Raw genomic sequence first — 18,906 nt, 5'->3', positions numbered from 1 at the left:
TGCCCAGAATGTGGATCCGGCCCCATCAGACGGACACACGGGGTTGTGAGCGGGGAGAGAACCACAGGCACAGGAGAGAGAAAGCGACCCTACGGCCCCCGAGACTGTGGCAGGGAAGACAGACAGGGCCGAGTTGGGGCAAATGCTGAGACCGGCGGGCAGGCTCGGAGCCGAATGTCCCGAGGGGCAGATCGGGGGCTTTTGTACCCCAGGCCGAGAGAGTGTGGCCGGCTCTGAGAACCCGGTGGACGTGCCGGCCTCGAGGCTTCCCGCAGAAAGTGGGGGCCTGAAAGTGCTCATCTCTGGCCGGCGGCACGGGCAGGGGCGGTGGGAACCGGTGCGCTTAACTTGAGCTTTAGGTGGGTCTCAGCATTGACTCCGAGGCTCCCTGCGTGTGACCTTCCCCGTTCGGCCCCCGAGGGACAGCACAGAGATCGAGAGATCGAGAGACGGAATGAGAGAAAGAGAGAGAGCGACGGAGCGTTGGGAGGGAGGGTGGGCTTGTAATGAACCCAATGCCGGTCGGTTCTGGGGCTAACTGGGGTCACGGGGGTGGGGGGACGGCAGCCGTGGCTCCGACCCACCCCTTATGCCGAGCCCAGGTCTCTGCCGGGTCGACGGGAATAAGGTCCCAGTTCCCCGGCCCCGGGGCAGCCCCGCCGGGCGGCACTGCCGAGAACGGGAGGACCCGAGGCGGGACCCGGCCCGGCCGGAGACAGTTCGGAGGCGGTTCTCACCCCCCACCCAACCCCAGCCTCCTCAAGGGCGGGGGCCCAGGAGCAGGAGAGGCAGCCCTGTACCGTGAGATGGGGAGACTGACCCTGGGGGGCCTCTTTCTCCCGGGTCCCTCTCCCTCTCTCGTGTCGGGGCGGGGGCTACTCGGTTGGCGCCTTCTCTAGGCCCCCAACCAGGAGAGGTTCATTCCAAGCACCTCGGAGCAGGGAACACTGAGAAATGTGAAGCAGATACTGGCGCCCGGGGGGCGGTGGGCAGAGGGAGAGCGGCTGAGGGAGCAGGACGAGAGAGAGGTGTAGGGGAAGTGGCGGGACGGGAGGGCGAGGGAGCGGGCAGCTGGAGCCGATGACTTTCGACTTACCAAGTAGCTCTACAGGAAGGATGTGGGAGGGAGGGGAGAGAAGAGACAGAGACACAGAGAGAGAGAGAAAGAGAGAGACAGAGAGAGAGAGAATGTGTGAAAGACAGCTGATGGACAGAGGGCTGTTCATATCAGTTGGGGGTGTTCCCCATCACCACGGACTCCACCCTCTTCACATCCAGGTGAGGAGGGCGGTTCCCGCCCAGAGAAGGGGGTGCTCCTGCAGGGCAGTTTCTTGGGGAAGGAAGGGATACCATTCTGTTCAAAAGACTACACCTTAAGGTTTCCAAAAAGCGAAACTGAGATATCGAGACTCCCACTAAGCCCGGGAAGAGGCGATTCGCCTTGGGGAGAGGGTGGCGGCTTCCCGGCCGGTCTCCTTCACTAAGACATCAGACGGCCGCGGGATCGGGGGGACCGGACGGGCGCCCAGCCTCTTCCTTGTGCTGCTGCAATGCAGAAGGGGGCACCCTCCGGGGCAAGCCAGCCCCCACCCACGGGTCCGTGGTCCCGCCCCCCCGAGCGGAAGCCTCAGGAGCAGGAGGCCTCGGGGCCTAGCAGGAGTTGCTGGCCGGGGCTCGGGGTTACCTTTGCGGGCCTTCTTCTGCAGCTTCAGCGTATCTGAAGATTTCTTCTTGATCTCATGTCGAGCTCGTTTGTATTCTAGACGGAAGGGTGGTTGTGGGGGAGGGAGGAAGAAATGAGAGCCCGGCAGCCGTGTGCAGCGCGGCACGGGACCCTCCACGCTCTGGGGAGGGTTAATCTGTCACCCCGAGCCCCGAAACTAGGCTGAGCCAGATATATAAGGGCCCAGCTCAGAACCCCTGGGGCGCCTCCGCCCATCTGGGCCACCAGGTCAGAACTCAGGGTTCCCGAATCCAAGAGCTGAAGGGGCACCTGGGCCCACGCGTCCATGGGCCCAGGAGTGCTCTGGCCCCCCGGCCCCCACGTCCCCAAGCGCGGCTATCATCTCAGCTTGGGCTGGACCAGGACGAGGTAGGCTAGGCCGCAAAATTCCGGACTAGGCGGGATACTAAAATGGAAGCCCAGGAAACGAACCCGTCATTCAGGCCCGGCTCCGCCGGCACCCAGCCTGCCAGCCCACCGTTTTCCTCCCACACCCTTCCTTCCCAGCCCGGGCACCTTTCGCATGATCCTTGTCGAGCTGGTTGGCGGTTTTCTTCCAGTCCTCAATCCTCTCTTGCAGGGGGTTGATGAGGCTCTCCAGCAGGGCGCTGCGAGCGGGGAGGGAGAGAGCCACGGGGTCTGTTGAGGGCGGGGAAGGTGGCCAGGGGAGGAAGCTCACCCAGCTGGCGGGGTCCAGGGCCTACTCCCCCCCGACTGGGCACATCCCACCCACCTCTGGCCAGGGGGACGGGCGGGAACCAGGGTCGGCGAGGCCCCGGCTTCGCCCTCACACCCGGCCGGGGCCCTACTCACTTGGTGAACTGCCTCAGCTTGGCCTCGATGCTGCGGTGCCGCATGCACATGCGGGTGAGGGCGGAGCCGATGTCCCGCGTGGCTCCTGTGAAACAAGAGCCCCGGCCGGGCCTGTCAGAGGAGGGGCCCGCACCCGGCGGGGGTGGCGGGGGAGGGTGGGGCGCCGCAGAGCGACAGTGGCCGATCCCACCCTCACCCCGCTTCTCCGTCTGACCTCACGATGTTACTGTCATGCCGGGGCAATGCCGCGACGTCCCCTGGAGATCCGCCTGGACCCCTGATTCTAGGACCTCTCCAGGGAGCCGCTGGCCTCCCCCCAGTAATAACAATAAGAATTGCTAAGAGCCTACTACGTGCCAAGCACCGTACCGAGCGCTGGGGTAGAGACAGAATCATCAGGTCCCAAATTGGGCTCACAGTCTGAGTAGGAGGGAGAACAGGTTTTGAATCCCCATTTTGCTGACGGGAGAACAGAGAAGTCCAGTGACTTGCATAAGGACGGGCGGCAGGTAAATGGAGGAGCCAGGATCAGAACCCAGGCCCTCTGACTCCCAGGCCCACGCTCTGCCCACTAGGCCACACCGCTTCCCTTTAGCCCTAGCATTCTCCTCCCACGTCCCGGGCCCTACAGGCACCGCTTCCAACTGGGGCGGAGAGAGCCTCCGCCCTCAACTCTGAAACCGCTCCCACTGGCCGAGGAGGGTCTGATCCACTTCTTTTCAAAATGGTATTTGTTAAGTGCTTCCACTGTGCTAAGCACTGTACTAAGCCCAGATATAAACTAATCAGGTCGGACGCAGTCCCTAACCTGCGTGGGGCTCACAGTCTTAATCCCCATTTTAATAATAATGGTGGTATTCGTGAAGCGCTTACCGTGTGCAAAGCACCGTTCTAAGCGCTGGGGGGGATATAAGGCGATCAGGTCGTCCCACAGTCTCACAGGGGCTCACAGTCTCAATCCCCATTTTGCAGATGAGGTCACTGGGGCACAGAGAAGTCAAGTGACCTGCCCCAAGTCACACAGCCGGCAAGCGGCGGAGCCGGGATTCGAACCCACCGTCCCTGCCTCCCAAGCCCGGGCTCTTTTCCGCTGAGCCACGCAGTTTCTCTAATCCCCATTTAACAGATGAGGAAACCGGGGGGCCGGAAAAGTGAAGTGCCCCGTTCAAGATCGGCCGGCAGCGTGGCTCAGTGGAGAGAGCACGGGCTCTGGAGTCAGGGGCCATGGGTTCGAATCCCGGCTCCGCCACTTGTCAGCTGTGGGACTGTGGGCAAGTCACTTCACTTCTCTGGGCCTCAGTGACCTCACCTGGAAAACGGGGATGAAGACTGTGAGCCCCACGTGGGACAACCTGATTCCCCTGCGTCTACCCCAGCGCTTGGAACAGTGCTCTGCACATAGTAAGCGCTTAACAAATACCAACATTATTATGATGATTAAGTGGAGGAGGCCGAATTGGAACCCGGGTCCTGCTCCTTCCCCCGGGCCCGAGGCTTCCCTGCACTTCTAGGCAATTTTACTTTGGACCACCAGAGGGCGACGTGTCCACGGCTGACAGAAACGATCTGCAATCCGAAGAAGGACCAGAACCATCTTTTCTTCTCCCTCTCCCTCCTCCTCCTCCTCCTTCCCCCCTCGCACTTGGATGGTTCCCCTCTCCCCCCCGCCCAGATTTCTCCTAATGTCCTACCAGGCTGTCTCTGGAAAACTGCCCGTCATCGGACCGGGGCGAGCCTAGAACCAGGAGGCTGGGACCCGAGGCTCCGGCCCCGGGGCCCCGAGTCGTTCTTCGGAGGCCGGGCTGGCTACTCCTTTCCCGACGGCTTCCCTCCACATCCTCATCCCCATCCCTGTCCTGATCTGAAAGGGGTCGGGGCGGGGAGTCCGGCCCCGGCCCCGCCCGGAGTCTCTCACGGTAACTAGGCCTCCGTCCGACGGCCTTGGCGCTTTCCAACTCCAGGGGCGACAAAAGACTCGCCCCCCCCGGACTCTCTCGATTGCTTTCGGCCTCCCCGACTCCCTCCTGCCCTCCCCGGCCGGGCCACCTACCTTCTCTAAACAACGCCGCCCTTACGTGAGCCGGTACCGCTAGGCAACCCTGGCCGGCCCACGGCCGCGGCCTAGCGCCCGAGGGGTCCCGGGTGAGATCCACCGCGGCTTGCGGGGGCCCGGCGGGGCCTGGGATCCAGCCGCGGGGAGAGGAGCCCGGCCTCCACCCCAAGAGAGGCACCCCAAATCCCGAGGAGGGGAGGCACGGCAGCCCCGCGACCCAGGTCCGTCGAGATCGAGGCTGTGCCTCAGCGAGCCGGCGGCTGGGGCCGCCCGGCTGGCCGCTCCCGGGGGCTCGCCTTCGGGCGGACACGTTCCTGACACGCCGACGGGCTGGGCGCTGCCCGCGGGAGAGGTGGCCGCTCCCCGGAGCGGGAGGCCGGGCCCGCTACGCGGGCAGCTGGCGGCCCCGCCGCCGGAGCAGCTGAACGCAGGTTTGAGGGAAGGGCCGGAGCAGCCGGGGGCTCCGGCTGCAGGCCCGGAGGGGCAGGGTCCGTCCACACGGCCGTACGCCGGGGCCCGCTTCCTGTCCGCGCAGGAGGTCAGCGGGTTCTCCGGATGCCGGACAAGCAGCCGCCTTCGCCCAGGCATTCCCGAGGGCCCGAGCAGATACTGCCTCCGTCATGCAAAGGGACCGCGGGTACCGGCGCCGGGTGTTTTCCCCTCGAATATCCACCGGAAGGCCAGGGCTCCGCCCCGCCGAGGTAGGGCTGTTCACTGAGCCAAGGGGCTGGTTCAGGACTGTGCTAGCCTGGGGCTACAGAGAGAAGACTTGAGGGGTTACCCAATCCAAGGGGGTGAGGAAGAAGCCGGGGCAGCGGAAGAGGTAACCGCCAGGAAGGCCTGGAACAACGTGGCCGAGGGGAGCAGCTCGGGGAGAAACCCCGCCGAGCTCGCTGGGCCTGGGCCGTTGTAGCAGTAGTCACTGGGCAGTTCCCGGGTGCAGAGCACTGTACTAAGTACTCACGAAGTACAGAGCCATCAAGTGACACACTCCCTGCCCATAAAGCGCTTATCCCCTAACGGGGAAGACAAACAGAAAAGTATTTACAGAGTATCCAAAAGAAGCAATTGAAGAAATGTATCTACTTAAGTGGCGAGGGTGAGTAGGAGTAAGTCCACAGGTCTAGAGATGGCTGATGCGTTCTATGACTCAGAACGCTGAGAATGAATTACGAAAGGCGTGTTGGAGGATGTGGACTTTTCGGGAGGGCTTTGAATGTGGGGAGAGCGGAGATCTGGTAGATTTGGGGAGGGAGGGAGTTCCAAGCCGGGGGAACAGCGTGAGCGAGCGGAGGGGGGGAGGCCGGGGGGGGGGGGGCTGTTGAGAGCAGTTAGAAGGGGGGGTTGGGAGGAACAGAGAGAACGGGTAGGGGCGCGGTGGGTGAAGAGAGTAGGTATGGAAGGAGGGGGGGTTGGTGGAGAGTTTCGGCGCCAACTGTGAGGAGTGCTTTCTTGAGGTGGAGGGATGCGGGGAGCCAGCGGAGGGCTTTGAGGGGCGGAGAGGCGTGCCGAGCGACGCTTCGGGAAGCTGATGCTGCGGAGTGTAGTATAGGCCGGAAAGGGGAGAGGCCGGAGGTGGGGAGACCAGAAGAGTATACCCACCTGGGGCCTACTCAAACTCCTTCCCAATGAACCTGGCCTTAACCACTTCCTGTGTCGTCGGCACACTTGGGCTGACTGGTCCGCTCACCTCCCAGGCATCTGGCAGATGCAAACTCGAAGGCCTCAAGGGAGAGCGGAACGGGCCGGGGCTAACTCACACAGAGAAACGACGCTTCCTGGGAAAGACCGCCTTTCCCGCCCCCTCCCTCCGAGTCCCCAGTAGCCCCGCTCTCTCCCTTCTGTTCAGCCTGGGATCTGGGCAGGACCAGTACGGCCTCCGGTAGGCTTTGGCCGGGGGTGGGGGTGGGGGGTGATGGGGGAGGTCTAACCTAGTGCTGGGCTTGACTGGCAGTAGACAAACCTGGCTCAGGCCAACCGCCTCCCACGCTTCCACCTTTGCTCTCGCTTCAACCCAAACCCCGCCCCAGATGGCTGGCTCCCTGAGAGGCTGAGAACAGAAGGGATATACAACTACCGAACAGAGCCAGGTGCCCGGGAAGTGGGCAGTGGGATGCAGAAATAACCAGCTAGCTGATCACCTTTCTCCAAGGGTCAGGCTGGGGACCCCCTTGGGGCCGTCAGATGGGGGGCCCACCAGAGAATGTCAGGCTCCTCGCCCGCCCACCCCACCGGTCTCCACAATCGCCTCTGCACTCTGGCTCCTGGGTCTTGCACGGGTGCAAGGTGAGGGAACCAGGAACTTCCTCTGCCCAAAGAGAACACAAGCGACACCCCCTCTGGTCAGGATCCCGTCAGGCCGCCCTCAGAGCCTCTCCTCTGGGGCTTCTGTTGATGGGGGCAGGTTTCGGTTAGCCCCCTTGTGTACCTTCCCCGGTTGGGTCACCAGTTTGGGTCAACGGCGCGTGGGCGGTGCGGAACGACCGGATTGTGACTAAGACCCAGCCTTTGTTCCTGCAACTGACTGTCTTTCTGCCACTTCCTTCCACCTCGTCCTGAGAGCGGCCCCTCCAGGGCGCAGCGACAGCTCATGCCAAAGGGAGCTGGTGGGTAGGGGGATGGGCAGGGAGCGGCAACCGTAGACTTTGGGGGGGGAACGTTATCTCTACCACGGATCCCCAATCCCGTGCGTCCGCCATCGAGGTGTGCTGCTCTGGGAAGAGAGCACAGAGATCGCTCAAGGTTGACGGTCGGTCCCGGAACCAGGTGCTCCCTCCTCCCCAACACCGACCACCGGGTTTGACTCTGTTAGGATCGGAATGACCGTGCCGGGCCCTCTGTGTCCATCGCTTGGCCGGCTCTCCCCCAGCTCCAACGGGGCTGAGGCATCGCCCAGGGCCCTCTACTCTCCAGGCTCCCACAGGGCCCTCCAGAAAAGGGAGAGTTTCTGAGTTTCTGAACGTCTGGCTGGATGACCACACAAGGGGCGAGGTGGCTCCGTGTGGGTGGGCTAGGGTGTATCTGGGAAGCCAGGGAGGTGCTTGGTCCTCTCTCTCGGACCTGGCTTCGCAGGGGCAAAACCATAAGCTTTGTCCCTTCGATCCTGCGCGGCGGGCAGCCACAGCTCACCTGCGCAGCCCCTCGGAACCGGCTGGACCCGGAGCTGCCAAGAAGGAGGCTCCCCTCCTGAGTCTGTTTCCCTACCGGCAGACAGCATTTTCGGGCCCGGGCCGGGCCCAGAGTCACCCCTCAGTCCCGCAGGAGGTCAGGGCCAAGCTCTCTGGGCTTTCTGTCCCGTCACCGTGCTCGGAGGCTGGGCCGGGGCTTTACTCTGTCCGCTCCGGGCCGCCTCGTCCGCTGACCTGATGCGTCCCTCGGTCCCTAATGCGTCCCCAGAGACCCGGCTGGGGGCCATCTGCTCCCTTGGCAGGACGAGTCTCTCCCTGACTTTTTCTTCTCGGCCCTTCCCCTCGCTGTCCCTCCTACTCCCTGAAAGCCTCACCCTCTTAAAGCCCGACCCCAAGTTTGTTCCCGTGTGCGGAGTGAAAAGCTGGCACTTGGGCTGGGTGTGCGATTCTGAGTGTAGGTCTGCCTGGGTGTAGAGGTGCGTGTGTGAGTTTATAGTATCTGTTAAGCGCTTACTATGTGTCAAAGCACTGTTCTAAGCACTGGGGTGGATATAAGTTAATCAGGTTGATCACAATACAATGAGGTTGGTAGATGTGATCCCTGCCCTAAAGGAGTTTCGAGCTTACTGGGTCCAAGCGTGTTCCTGTGGGTCTATGTTTGTGTGTTTCCTTCGTTCACATTTGGCTTCATCTCATCTGACTGCAACTTCCCGGTATTTTCTCAGCCTGGGATACATCACGACAGGGTCAGGCTGTGGTTCATAAGGGACATTTCTGTGTCTACACACACGGCACACACACGCTTGTGTTAATTAGATAGGGAGTCTTCCCAGACTGAGCCCCACTTTTTTCCATCTCCCGCTCCATTCGCATCAGCTTTCCTCCCTTAGCTCTTCCCACTCTCCCTGCCCCCAGCGCTGATGTAATGATCTGTAATTTTTATTTATTTATACTGATGTCTGTTTATCGGTATTGATATCTGTCTCCCCGCCTCTAGACTGTGAGCTGCCGTGGGCAGGGGTCGTCTCTCTCTATGGCCGTATTGTACTTTCCCAAGCGCTCGGGACAGTTCTCCGCACTCAGTAAGTGCTCAATAAATACGAATGAATGAAAGAATGAATCTCTCCTTATATGTTAAATCCTTCCACACCCTACCCCTTAGCTACGCACACCCACCGTCCTTAGATCGTGAGCTCCTTGTTGGCCAGGGTCCGCGTCTGTGTCTCAGCCAAGGACTTCTTTCCCAGTGCTTATGAACAGTCCCAGTGTTTTACCCATAGTGAGCGCTCTGTGTCCCACCCGATTATCTTCTATCTACTCCAGCACTTAGCACGGAGAAAGTGCTTAACAAATACCGTAATACTGCTACGGCAACAACACTGCTGCTGCGGAACTCACGCGGACGTGACCTCAATTGCCTTCGTTCCCCTCACCTCAGAAGAGGAGGAAAGGATCATTATTTTGTTCTTCGAGCAGGAGGCAAGGACAAACAGAGCGGTGAAATGATTTGCCTGTACTCAGCAGGCCCGTGGTGGGACAAAAGAACATCCAGGAGTCCCCTGCTGCTCAGCTGGGACCCTTCTTAATGGACTGTCCTCCCCACTGCGGACTCTCGCATCCCCCTCCTCTGTTCCCGCAAGCCCGCCGTCATCTCCCCAGACCCCGGCCCTTCTCCAACCGTCTCGCCCTCCTCCCGCTGTGCCTCCACCCCCCGCCCAGGTTCTGCCCCACTTTTTCCTACCTCGAGTGTTGGTGGCCATGTCGGCCACTTTTTGAAAGGCATCCAGGAAGGCAACCGCAGCCAGGACTGTGGTCCTGAGAGAGACAAACACCGTCCAGGGTCAGTCCGGCTCGGCAGGGCAGTCCTCGCCCTGCTCCCGACCCTGGCCTGGGCCGGGAGTTCGGCTGTCCAAACAGAGGAACCCTGTGGCCTGGCCGGCGAACCTCACCGCCGTCCGATTTCCCCGGCTCCTCGTCCCACCCCCATTCGCCTCCGTGGCCAACCCCACGGAAGGCAGGCCACCCCAGTTCGGCACCAGCGGGCCCGCTCTCTTAGCGTCGAGCAGCAGCCGCCCGCCCCCGTCTGCCCGAAGCCTACGGGCCGTTCCGATTGCTCGGTTGCGGACACCGAGGCGGAGCCGTGCATGCCGGGTCCTGGCTAGGCTGGAAGCGCACAGGGACGTTCCAGGAATCGCCTTCCTTGGAGATCTCGGGCGGTGTGCGGGCGGTAGCGTGGGAGGTGGCTCTGACTACCCTGGAGGACTTTGGGTAGCGCCGGTATGATGATGCAGACGGTTGGGAGTGACTCAGGGGGGGTTCTTTCCTCCCCTCACGGTGGATTTGGAATCTGTACCCAGAGCTCACGCAGTCGCATTCGCTCCTCCTCAGTCCTCAACGACCAGAACCCTTCAGGTCTCTCCAGTGGCTCCCCCTGGCCTGGGATCAACCTCGTGGTCAACCAAGAGACGCTATTCCATGACACCGGTGAGGGAAGAAAGGAGGGAGGGGGCTGCAGTCCAGCCATACTACCTGCCTTTGGGGACCCGGGAGGCCAGGGCAGCCAGCATTCCTCCCTGACACTGAAACCAAGTGGAGCCCAGTCTCTGATTCTGGGGGGCTGAGTAGAGACACAGAGACCCAGGAAGGCAAGAATCAGAGAGGAGAGAGAAGTCGGACGCTCAGAAGAGAGAAGAGAGCCTACTACCGAGACAGAAAGAGGACACACACTCACCCAGACGAGGGCAGAGACTTCACTTACCAGGACTTCGTGGGCCTCTCCCCGGGGCCCTCATCTCATCTCCCAAAAGGTAGCTGCCCCAGCCCCAGGGGAGCAGCGGGAGCAGAGCGAGGCTACTGCCTGCAGGGTGGAGTGTAAGACAGACACCCTCACAGCCGTGGAGAGGGTGGGGGACAGGAAGACTCCAGTCTCAGAAGCCAAGAGAGACGGGGGTGGGGGGCAGGTTTCGGGCTTTGTGTTTCCAGTCAATCAATCAGTCACCCTTACTGAGTGCAGAGCACTGTACTAAGCACTTGGGAGAGTAGAATACGGTAGAGAGCTTTCGGTCTTTTCCCTGCAGTCTCGCTAAGAAACTCCTCCCAATTCATCGCTTTGACCCGGCTTTGGTGGGGATGAGGAGGGGGAGGAGAGCTGAGAAAGGGAGCCGTGGCTTGTCCCCACTTTAGGGATTCTCCTCTACTTGAGCTGGGGTTGGGGGAGGTCGAGTCGGGGGTGAAGCCCGCCCAAGAGACTGTGGGTTTGGAACAGGGACGCCAAAGGGTTGCCTGAACTGGTGTTCTTGCCAAAGCAGGTTACAGACGTCGGCCGTGGGGATGAGCCCTGGATCTGGGGGCGGCCTGTCCCAGACTGACATTGCAACGGGAATCCGGGGCCCTCTCCCACCTTAGCTCGGTGCGTAGCTAGGGACGAACGCCTCCTCCCGCCCCCGTCGTGGCCGTCGGGCTCGACCCAGAGGACGAGATGCTCTGGAGGGGCTGTCCCGGGAGGAAGAGGAGGGGATGCAGGAGGATGGAGGCGGGACAGTTCGTCTGCTAGCTGCGGGTCTTCTGGAGTTCTGGGCTTGGTGGTCCCCGAGCCAGGGTGACTCACCTGAGCTGGGAGTGGAGCTTGGTAGCCTTGGAGTTAAAGTCTTCCCAGATGGGGTACGAGCTCTGCAAAGAAGGTGACAAATGGGGAAATGAGTCCAGTGCCCCGATTCAAGACTTCCTTGGTCCTGAGAGCCGAGGGGCCGGGCGGGACATCGGTCTTCCCCACCCCCCAACAGCCGCACAGCCTCTCTCTTCGGACGGCAGCCTGAACAAAGTCCCGGCCTCTCCGAGGAAAGGAGGGGGTGCAGGCTGTACTCGTGGGGTTCCCCCCTCAGCCAGAACCCACCCAAAGGGCTCGCCCGGGAGGGACCCGGGCCTCTCTCCCGCGTGCATTAGTCAGGAACGAATCCCCACTTGTACGCTCCGTCTGTCGTTATCTCCAGGCCCTTGACCTTCCAAGCTTCTCTGAGGAACGTTTCCCAGCTTCAGCTCCTCGAGGTCCTGCACGTAAACTGCGCCACCGTCACCCCATGACCTAGAGTTCGTTCCGGACCTCCCGGACCCTGGAGCGGGAACCAGCTGGGAGCTCCACGTTCGGCTCTACGCTTGGGCACGCGGCCGATCTCCGATCCCGATCCCCTTCCTAAAGCCGAACCCTCCCTCATAGTCCCAACGTGGCCTTGGCTGCCCAGTACACAAGCCATCCGGGGATTCACACACGATGAGGTAAAAAGTACCGTACCAAAGCTAAAGAGAGTTCAAGTGTTAAGTAAAATCACACACGGCAATCGACATTCAACCAACTTTCAACAGATGACAAAGTTCCGCAGGACGTGGCCCAAGGAGCGTAAAAGAACAAGCAGCCACAAAAGGTAGAGAAGCAGTATGACCTAGTGGTAAGAGCAGGGGCCTGGGTGTCAGAGGACCTGGGATCTAATCCTCGCTCTGCCACTTGTCCACTGTGTGACCTTGAGCAAGTCACTCAACTTCTCTGTGCTTCAGTTACCTTAGCTGTAAAATGGGGATTAAGACTGTGAGCCCTCTGTGGCGCAGGGATTGTGTCCAACCTGATTAGCTTGTATCTACCCCAACACAGCGGTGTAGTCTCTGGCTCATAAAAGGTGCTTAATGAACTATTTAAAAAGAAAAAAAAAAAAAGGCAGATCATTTCCTGATCCCGTGCTCCGCTCTGAGCTTGGATCTAGGTCCTTCAATCTCCCTGAGCCAATTACCCGCCCTTGATCACTGCTGGGCTTCTGTCCTCTGGGCCGTGGGCCTTCTCCCCATTTCTGCCTAAATGAACTTCCCGCTGGCAGCCCGCCCTCCTGGCCAAAGCCCTCACTTCCTCCTCCTTCCCTCTCTCAGGCCTCCACTTGCTTCCTGCCCCCGACCCAAGGCCTGATCTAGAATTGGTTCGGCTCCCGGGGAAATGACCGGAGTGTCTCTTGTGGTGTCTTCCCAGTCACCTGATTCAAATCTTTCTTCAAGTCAGGCTGCCCCCCGGAAGCGGTGAGGAGACAAATAGCCTCTCCTCTGCCTTTAAACTAGCTACCGTCGGCGGCGGAGGCCGGTCCCGGGACTGTTCGAAAGCCACGCTCACAGACTCAGGATATGAGCACGCAGCTAAAGCAGCAGTTCCACGGGGCTTGGTCAGCCCATCACGGGAAGGTGCTGACGGCACTTCGGCAGGGCCAAGCTTCAAGGCGAGGGGGTGATGAAGTGGCCACCATGCCCCGTCTGTGAGAAAGGGGGAAGAAGGCCACGCCAGGAGAACAGGCGGTAACCCAGAGAAGAGAAACGCCTTCTCCTGCTGCAATGCTATGGGAAGTCCATGGAGAAGAGCGGGAGGATGCAGTGGGATCAATGGAAAAAGGACCTCGAGACCGACCAGTGGCGGGGTGGGAGGGGGGTCGAGGAGAAGGGATAGGTCTAGCTCTCCTGAGGCCTCTGCCAGCGCCACCTCGGCCTGTCTAGCGGGCCGCTGAGGAAGCGTCGGCCACCAGCTCCCGGGCTCCCGGGCCCCGGCTGGACACATGCCGAGGCTCTCCAACCCTCGGGATGGGGTTGTCGGGCGGAGCTCTGTACAAAGGCAGCAGGTCCTGTGCGCCGAGCCGCCGAGCTGGCTTCAGGCTTGTACTTAGCAGGCGTTCCGACAGAGGGAGTGGGCTTTCTCGCCTCCCCATCGGGACGAAGAATCCTGCCTCCCGGTCCCACCTCTTTGCCGTACCGAAGAAAAAAGGTAGGAGGAGCAGAGGGTGAAGCCTGCAGAGGAGATCCCTTACGCCCCACTGTCTGCTGCAGTCATAGCCGGGGATCCACAACCCAGGGTCCCACCTGAGGCACCCACCCTCTTTCCCGCAGCTGTTCAGGCCTCAAGTAGCCTCGACAAACCACGGACTTAGCCTGGCCCGGGAAGGTGACGGGTTTCAGGCCGATGCCCTCGAGGCGGCACCGAGGGCCCGTCTAGCTCACCCTCCCCAGTCTCCGACTGGGTTCCTCTAGGGAAACTGAGGCACGGGGGTTTGGGGGCAGAGACGAGCACCAGCTCCCACAAGCAGGGAATCCCTGGCCAGGCCACGTTGGGAGCCAGGACCCTCAGGCCTCCCATTCAACCGCACTAAGCCATCGGACCAGGTTGCCAAAAAGGGCAGGCCAAGGGGAGAGGGGGTACTCCCGTGTGTTGCTCTGAAATGGCTCCCTGGGAAACAAGTCTCCCCCTGCCCGCCACCCGCCGCCCCCGACTGCCTCCGCCACCTCCCAGGTGTCTTCTGGAATCTGGAGTCCCTTCCCTCGTCCCGAGTCGACCCGGCGGCCATCGGGGCCGGTTCCTCTCTGGCTCCCCACGACTCATCCCCAGCCCTTGCGCGGGGAGGGGACGCTCATCTCTCATGGTGTTGGGGAGCTAGAAAGTTCTGCGGTCAGTGGGCCGGCCTGGCCCGGCCCGCACTTGGGACAGCCAGCCATGTGCCCGCCGGCCTAGCCCTCAATGAGCCGGTTGTGCCGGGGACAGAGGCACTTTTCTCCTCCCCGGGAGGCGGGGGGAACAGTGCCCCCTTTATCCTGGCCCACAGGACAGCCCGTGCCCAAAGCCAGCCCTTTGGAAAGTGGGAAGGGGCTTCCCGTCTGGACGGATGGAAGGAGGGAGGGCACCCTCCCACCCCCAACCGATCCTCAGCCTGGCCCAGTTGGGGTTGTGTTTTGGCCCGGAGAAAAGCGAGATGGAAACCAGTCAGTTGATTCTGAGGAGACGCTTTTCTGGAGAACGGTCTTTTTCCCTTTTCTTTTTTTGTTTTTTTTAATTACAAAGGTGTGTCCCCCGGCAGCGCCTGGCCTCAATCTTCTAGTAGAAGGAGTCTTTATGACACATCGTCTGGGGCCACCCTGCACCCCTCTCCCCACTACTGCCAGTGCCGCCCCTGGCCACGCTTCCCAGAAGACGGGCTTCTGAAGGGAAGGAGGGTGGAACTCAGCTGGGGTTTAATGACCAAACATGCGGCAGGCCTGCCCCCTCCCTAATCCCCTTAAGTGTGAAAACGGAGAAGGGAGAATGCAGGTCTTCAGCTTTAATGACTACGGGGCTGCTCCCGAAAGAGGACTAGGCATGCCAGGGAAAGCCCTGCGTGGGTTGAAATTCCAGGGCCTGGCTCTGCCCTACCTGAACCCAAGGAGCTCCGGGCCTGCACCTAGTTCAGCGCCCACCCGGCGGCTACCTGGCATCTGTGGAGAGGAGGGGTGGTGAGGTCACGACACCCGACATATCACTAACACGCACACACACTCTGCCCCCCAACCCCCCCCCCCCGCCACCCCCGGGCTGTCCCCGCAGCCCCAGCAGGCACACACGCCCCTCTGCACCAAGGCGGCTGAACTACAGCACCACAGATCCTAATAATAACTGCCATCGCGGTGGTATTTATTGAGCACTTACTATGTGCCAAGCGCTGGGGTTGACATGAGATAATCAGGTCAGACACAGACCCCGTCCCACCTGGGGCTCACAGCTGAAGGGGGAAGAACAGGTGTTTAGTCTCCATTTATGGATGAAGCAACTGAGGCACAGGGAAGTCAAATGACTTCCCCTTGGGCACGTTGCCAGCGAGTGGAGGAGCTGGGATTAGAACTCAGGTCTCCTGACTCCCAGTCCTGTGTTTTTGGGGCCCAGAAGGAGGTAAGCCCATTTGGGAAGGGTGGGGGTGACCTGGCCACCCCGCCCTGGCCCAGCCTGCTTTTCTGTAGGCCTGGCTGAGGTCGATGTCCTTCACTTCGCTCTGGGAGCTGAGATGGGCTGGGACACCGGGTCCAGAAGAAAACCCGGGAGCGAAGAATGGGGGTTGAGAATTGGACGGGTGGATTCTCCACCTGCCCCGGTCCCTGGGGCGAGAGGCTCCGAGGGTTCGAAGTCCACGGTAAGGAAGAGGCGGCGAGGTAGAGGTGAGCATGGACAAAAGCCCCCAATAACCAGGATCTTCTGTGGTCCTCAAGTCTGAAACAGAATGTCCCGGGAAAGGCAAGGCAAATATTAGCCAGGCCATCTGCCCCGGCCGGAGGGAGGGGTTGGTTGGCCGCCTTCCTCGGCTGCTCCCCGGTCCCCGGGGCTGCCCTCCTCTGACCTGCCTACCGAGAGAATCCCTTCCTCCCGGGGAAGGGGCACAGAACCAGGGCCTGGCTGTCCTCGGTGAGGAAAGGGAGATCTGTGGGGAATCGGGGCGGCTGGGGTGACCCGCCGCAGCAGATGTGGTCAGGGTAGCGGCGGTGTCGGCCAAGGCCGGGCCAGATGCGTCGGCTCCTTGGCCGATGATTCTAGCAGCTCTTGATAAGGACCCGCATCAGGGAGAGTGTCCTTGCAGAGCAACTGAGACCAGAGCTTCCCCGGAGAGGAAGAACAGAACCGTACTGACACTGAGGGCAGCCGGGACGGTCAGGATGCGGAGGGAAGAGAGATCGCCTCGCCCCAGCGTGGGGGAATCTCGGGGTTCTGATATCACCCCGTCAACCCAAGGGCGCGTCCCCTCCTCGCCTCCCAGCCACGGCGGCAGGAGGGACCTCAACGCCAGAGAAGGTCGAGGGCTCTCCCGAGACATACGGGCCGTCAGCGAGCAGAACCCCGGCGTGTCAGAACCCACCCAGGATCCGTGCCCTGGCCGGGGCTGTCTCAGACAGCTGCCCAGGATCAGCAAGGGTTGGGGGAGGCGTGGGCAAGTATCCAGCAGGGACTACCGTGCTGGACTACGCTGTCCTTCCCCCTGCCCTTCTCATGTCCGGTGAAGCTCTGGATCCCTTTGGCACCCACTGGGTGGATCAGATGTAAAAAGAGAGGCTGCAAGACACGCAGAGGCCAAAGACAAAAGAAAGCTGAAGGGGATGAAGAGCAGGGGCCGGGGCGGAGAGGAGGCGGCGGGGTCCCTCGGACACGAGCTGCTCGGAGTGTAGATCCGGTGGCTCGATTTGCATCTGGAATCGAGAGCTTCCCACTTTCTCTCCACAATATTAACCCCAGGTTTCCCCCATACCCCGGACCCCTGGAGATGCCAGTCCTGGGCTCCCAGATCCGAAGGCCTCTGCCGTGCAAATCCTGGCCCGATGGGGACCGACCCGGGTCAGAGCAGGGGCTGCCCAGTGAGATCCCAGGGAGGGGAGGTGGGGGGACTGAGGACTCTTTCTGGCCTGCTAGGTCTTTAAAGGCCGCCCCTTCCCAGCCTCCGCTCCCATTTCCCTCCCACCCCCTAAAATGAAAAGTTGGCACCCCACTTTCACCGTTCCCTCATCCCAGAAAGACAGTCGGAGCTAGGCCTCCCCAGATTAACCCTAACCCACCCCATCACTCTCTGGAGCCACAGAGCTGAGGCAGATTCCTTGTGCTTGAGATTCTTCCAAAACCCTCGACTCCCTATGTGAGGTCCGGAGAGGGGCCAGGCAGCCCGACCTCGATGCTGTAGCCAAGAAAAAAAACCTCGCTAGTCCTGACCCTTCCCTCCTCCTTTCCCCGGGGCAGCGTCGGGGGAGCGGTTGAGCTCCCTTCCTCGGGATCTCCTCCGGCCTCCGATGACTCAGGTCTCGGGTCTCCCTGTGCTTCCCGGTCCAGCCGGCTCAGGGGTGCCCTGCAGGAGAGCTGCCAGCAGAAGGGATCGGCTGGGCTGCTCCACTGGCTTAACGACTTGGGAATCTTGGAATTCGGTGCCGGAAGGGCCTATCTGAGGTCATCCCGAGGCTCCCCTCCCTCTCCGTGGTCGCTCCAGGATGGCTCCCGAACCATTCCGGACACCCAGAGGCTTTGTGCTAATCTTCCCAGAGGCAATTTCACAGTTCCCTTGGGGATCCTATTCTGGCTTTCACCCCCGGCTGCCAGAAAGTGCCTTCATGTGTCTTGCCTAAATCCCTCTTGCTGCAAAGCCCCCCCCCCCCCCGCCCCGCCCCCCAGTCAGCAAGGCATAAGAAATCACATGACCAAAGAACTCAGGCTCAGAAGAAAGAGCTTTTCTCAGCTGTTTTCACAGGAACCGGGACCTGATCCCTCCGCTACCCTGGGTGCTGCTGTTGGCCATTCAGGATATCTAGGCCTTCCCAGGGCTCTAGTCTTATTGGGGAGCTCCCTCCCCTCACGCCTCCCGTTTACCCTACCAGGGCTCCCAAGATTTCTCCCCATTTTACAGAGAGGGAAAGCCAGGCCCGGAGGGGAGAACACTGCCCTAGTTCTGACCCCAGTTGTCAGCCCCCGAGACCCCTTGCGCCCAGGAGGCCGGGGCAGCTCTCTGGGCCTGCTGCCCGGGGGGGGCTCTGACCACACTTCCCAGTTCCGGCACGGGAGCCGGTACAGAAGGAGGCACAGAGCACCCAGGAAAGGACAGGGGTGGCCAGGCATACCCGACCTGCCAGGCAACCGAGGGCTAGGGATCGGGCCCGGGGGTGGCTCCTGAACGTACCACAGGGCCTGAGGACGGAGGCGGAAAGTCTCGGTTGAGGGGGTCGCCCAGGGCGCCTGATGAGTAGTTTAGGTTGGCAGGGATGTAAGGAAACCAGTAACCAACGGCCCCTGGGCAGGGCAGGAAAGGAGGGGCGGAGACCGTCTGTCTCCCTCAAGGTTTCTACAGCCCCAGCAGAGCTTGTCCTCAGCAACTGCCCCAGCTGGGGCCACTGGTCCCACAGCTTCCCTAGGGGTCCGCTCAGCCGGTCAAACTCAGACCCCGACACAGTCAGGGAGACAGGGCAGCTCCCAATTTAGCTGAAGCCATCGGAGCCGGAGTCCCGCCCCACATTTCTCCAGCCTGTGATGTCGGTTCTGCCTGGCTGCCCGTCCGGTCTCCGTACCGCTTCCCGTTCCCGCCTCCTTGCATCCCTCCTGATTTCTCACGGCTCCATTCTTAAGGTCTTGATGCCAGGCGCTGACACCCTGGCCCGGGGCACACCCCGGGTGGATTTCTCCCGGACTCCGTGGTGGTTTCGTGTGTGTGCATATCGAGGGGGTGGAGGGGGAGGGCGCGTGTGTGCAGAGCGGTGACTCGGTATACTTCCCTGTGAGTCTGAATGTGGCAGTTTGTGGGGGATGGATCTGGTGCAGAGTCTTTGTTACATTTCCAGTCTACACTCCATGGTTACCTTGGGAAGCTCGGGGACCCCTGGGGTCCCTAGGACTTCCATTCTCATGC

General features: G+C 61.3%; 1 protein-coding gene across 9 annotated transcripts in view; it reads right to left on the bottom strand.

Moving 5' to 3' along the window:
* The window catches only part of MTSS2 (MTSS I-BAR domain containing 2), a 34,535-nt gene that overhangs the window by 12,488 nt on the left and 3,141 nt on the right, over nucleotides 1-18,906 (bottom strand). For 5 of the 9 annotated variants that reach the window (XM_029074894.2, XM_039913414.1, XM_029074895.2 and 2 more), the window contains exons 2-6: nucleotides 11,325-11,386; nucleotides 9,459-9,532; nucleotides 2,537-2,621; nucleotides 2,240-2,331; nucleotides 1,685-1,759 (exon numbers count right to left, since the gene is read on the bottom strand). In XM_029074894.2, the coding sequence (XP_028930727.1) occupies nucleotides 1,685-1,759; nucleotides 2,240-2,331; nucleotides 2,537-2,621; nucleotides 9,459-9,532; nucleotides 11,325-11,386 (388 nt within the window). Of the gene's footprint in view, nucleotides 1-1,096; nucleotides 1,106-1,684; nucleotides 1,760-2,239; nucleotides 2,332-2,536; nucleotides 2,622-9,458; nucleotides 9,533-11,324; nucleotides 11,387-18,906 lie in introns of all 9 variants that reach the window. The other 4 variants (XM_039913413.1, XM_029074892.2, XM_029074893.2 and 1 more) reach the window with 1 other exon arrangement.

This window comes from Ornithorhynchus anatinus, chromosome 11 (assembly GCF_004115215.2).
Source record: "Ornithorhynchus anatinus isolate Pmale09 chromosome 11, mOrnAna1.pri.v4, whole genome shotgun sequence".
NCBI lineage: Eukaryota > Metazoa > Chordata > Mammalia > Monotremata > Ornithorhynchidae > Ornithorhynchus > Ornithorhynchus anatinus.
This window is presented reverse-complemented; position numbering and strand designations above follow the sequence as displayed.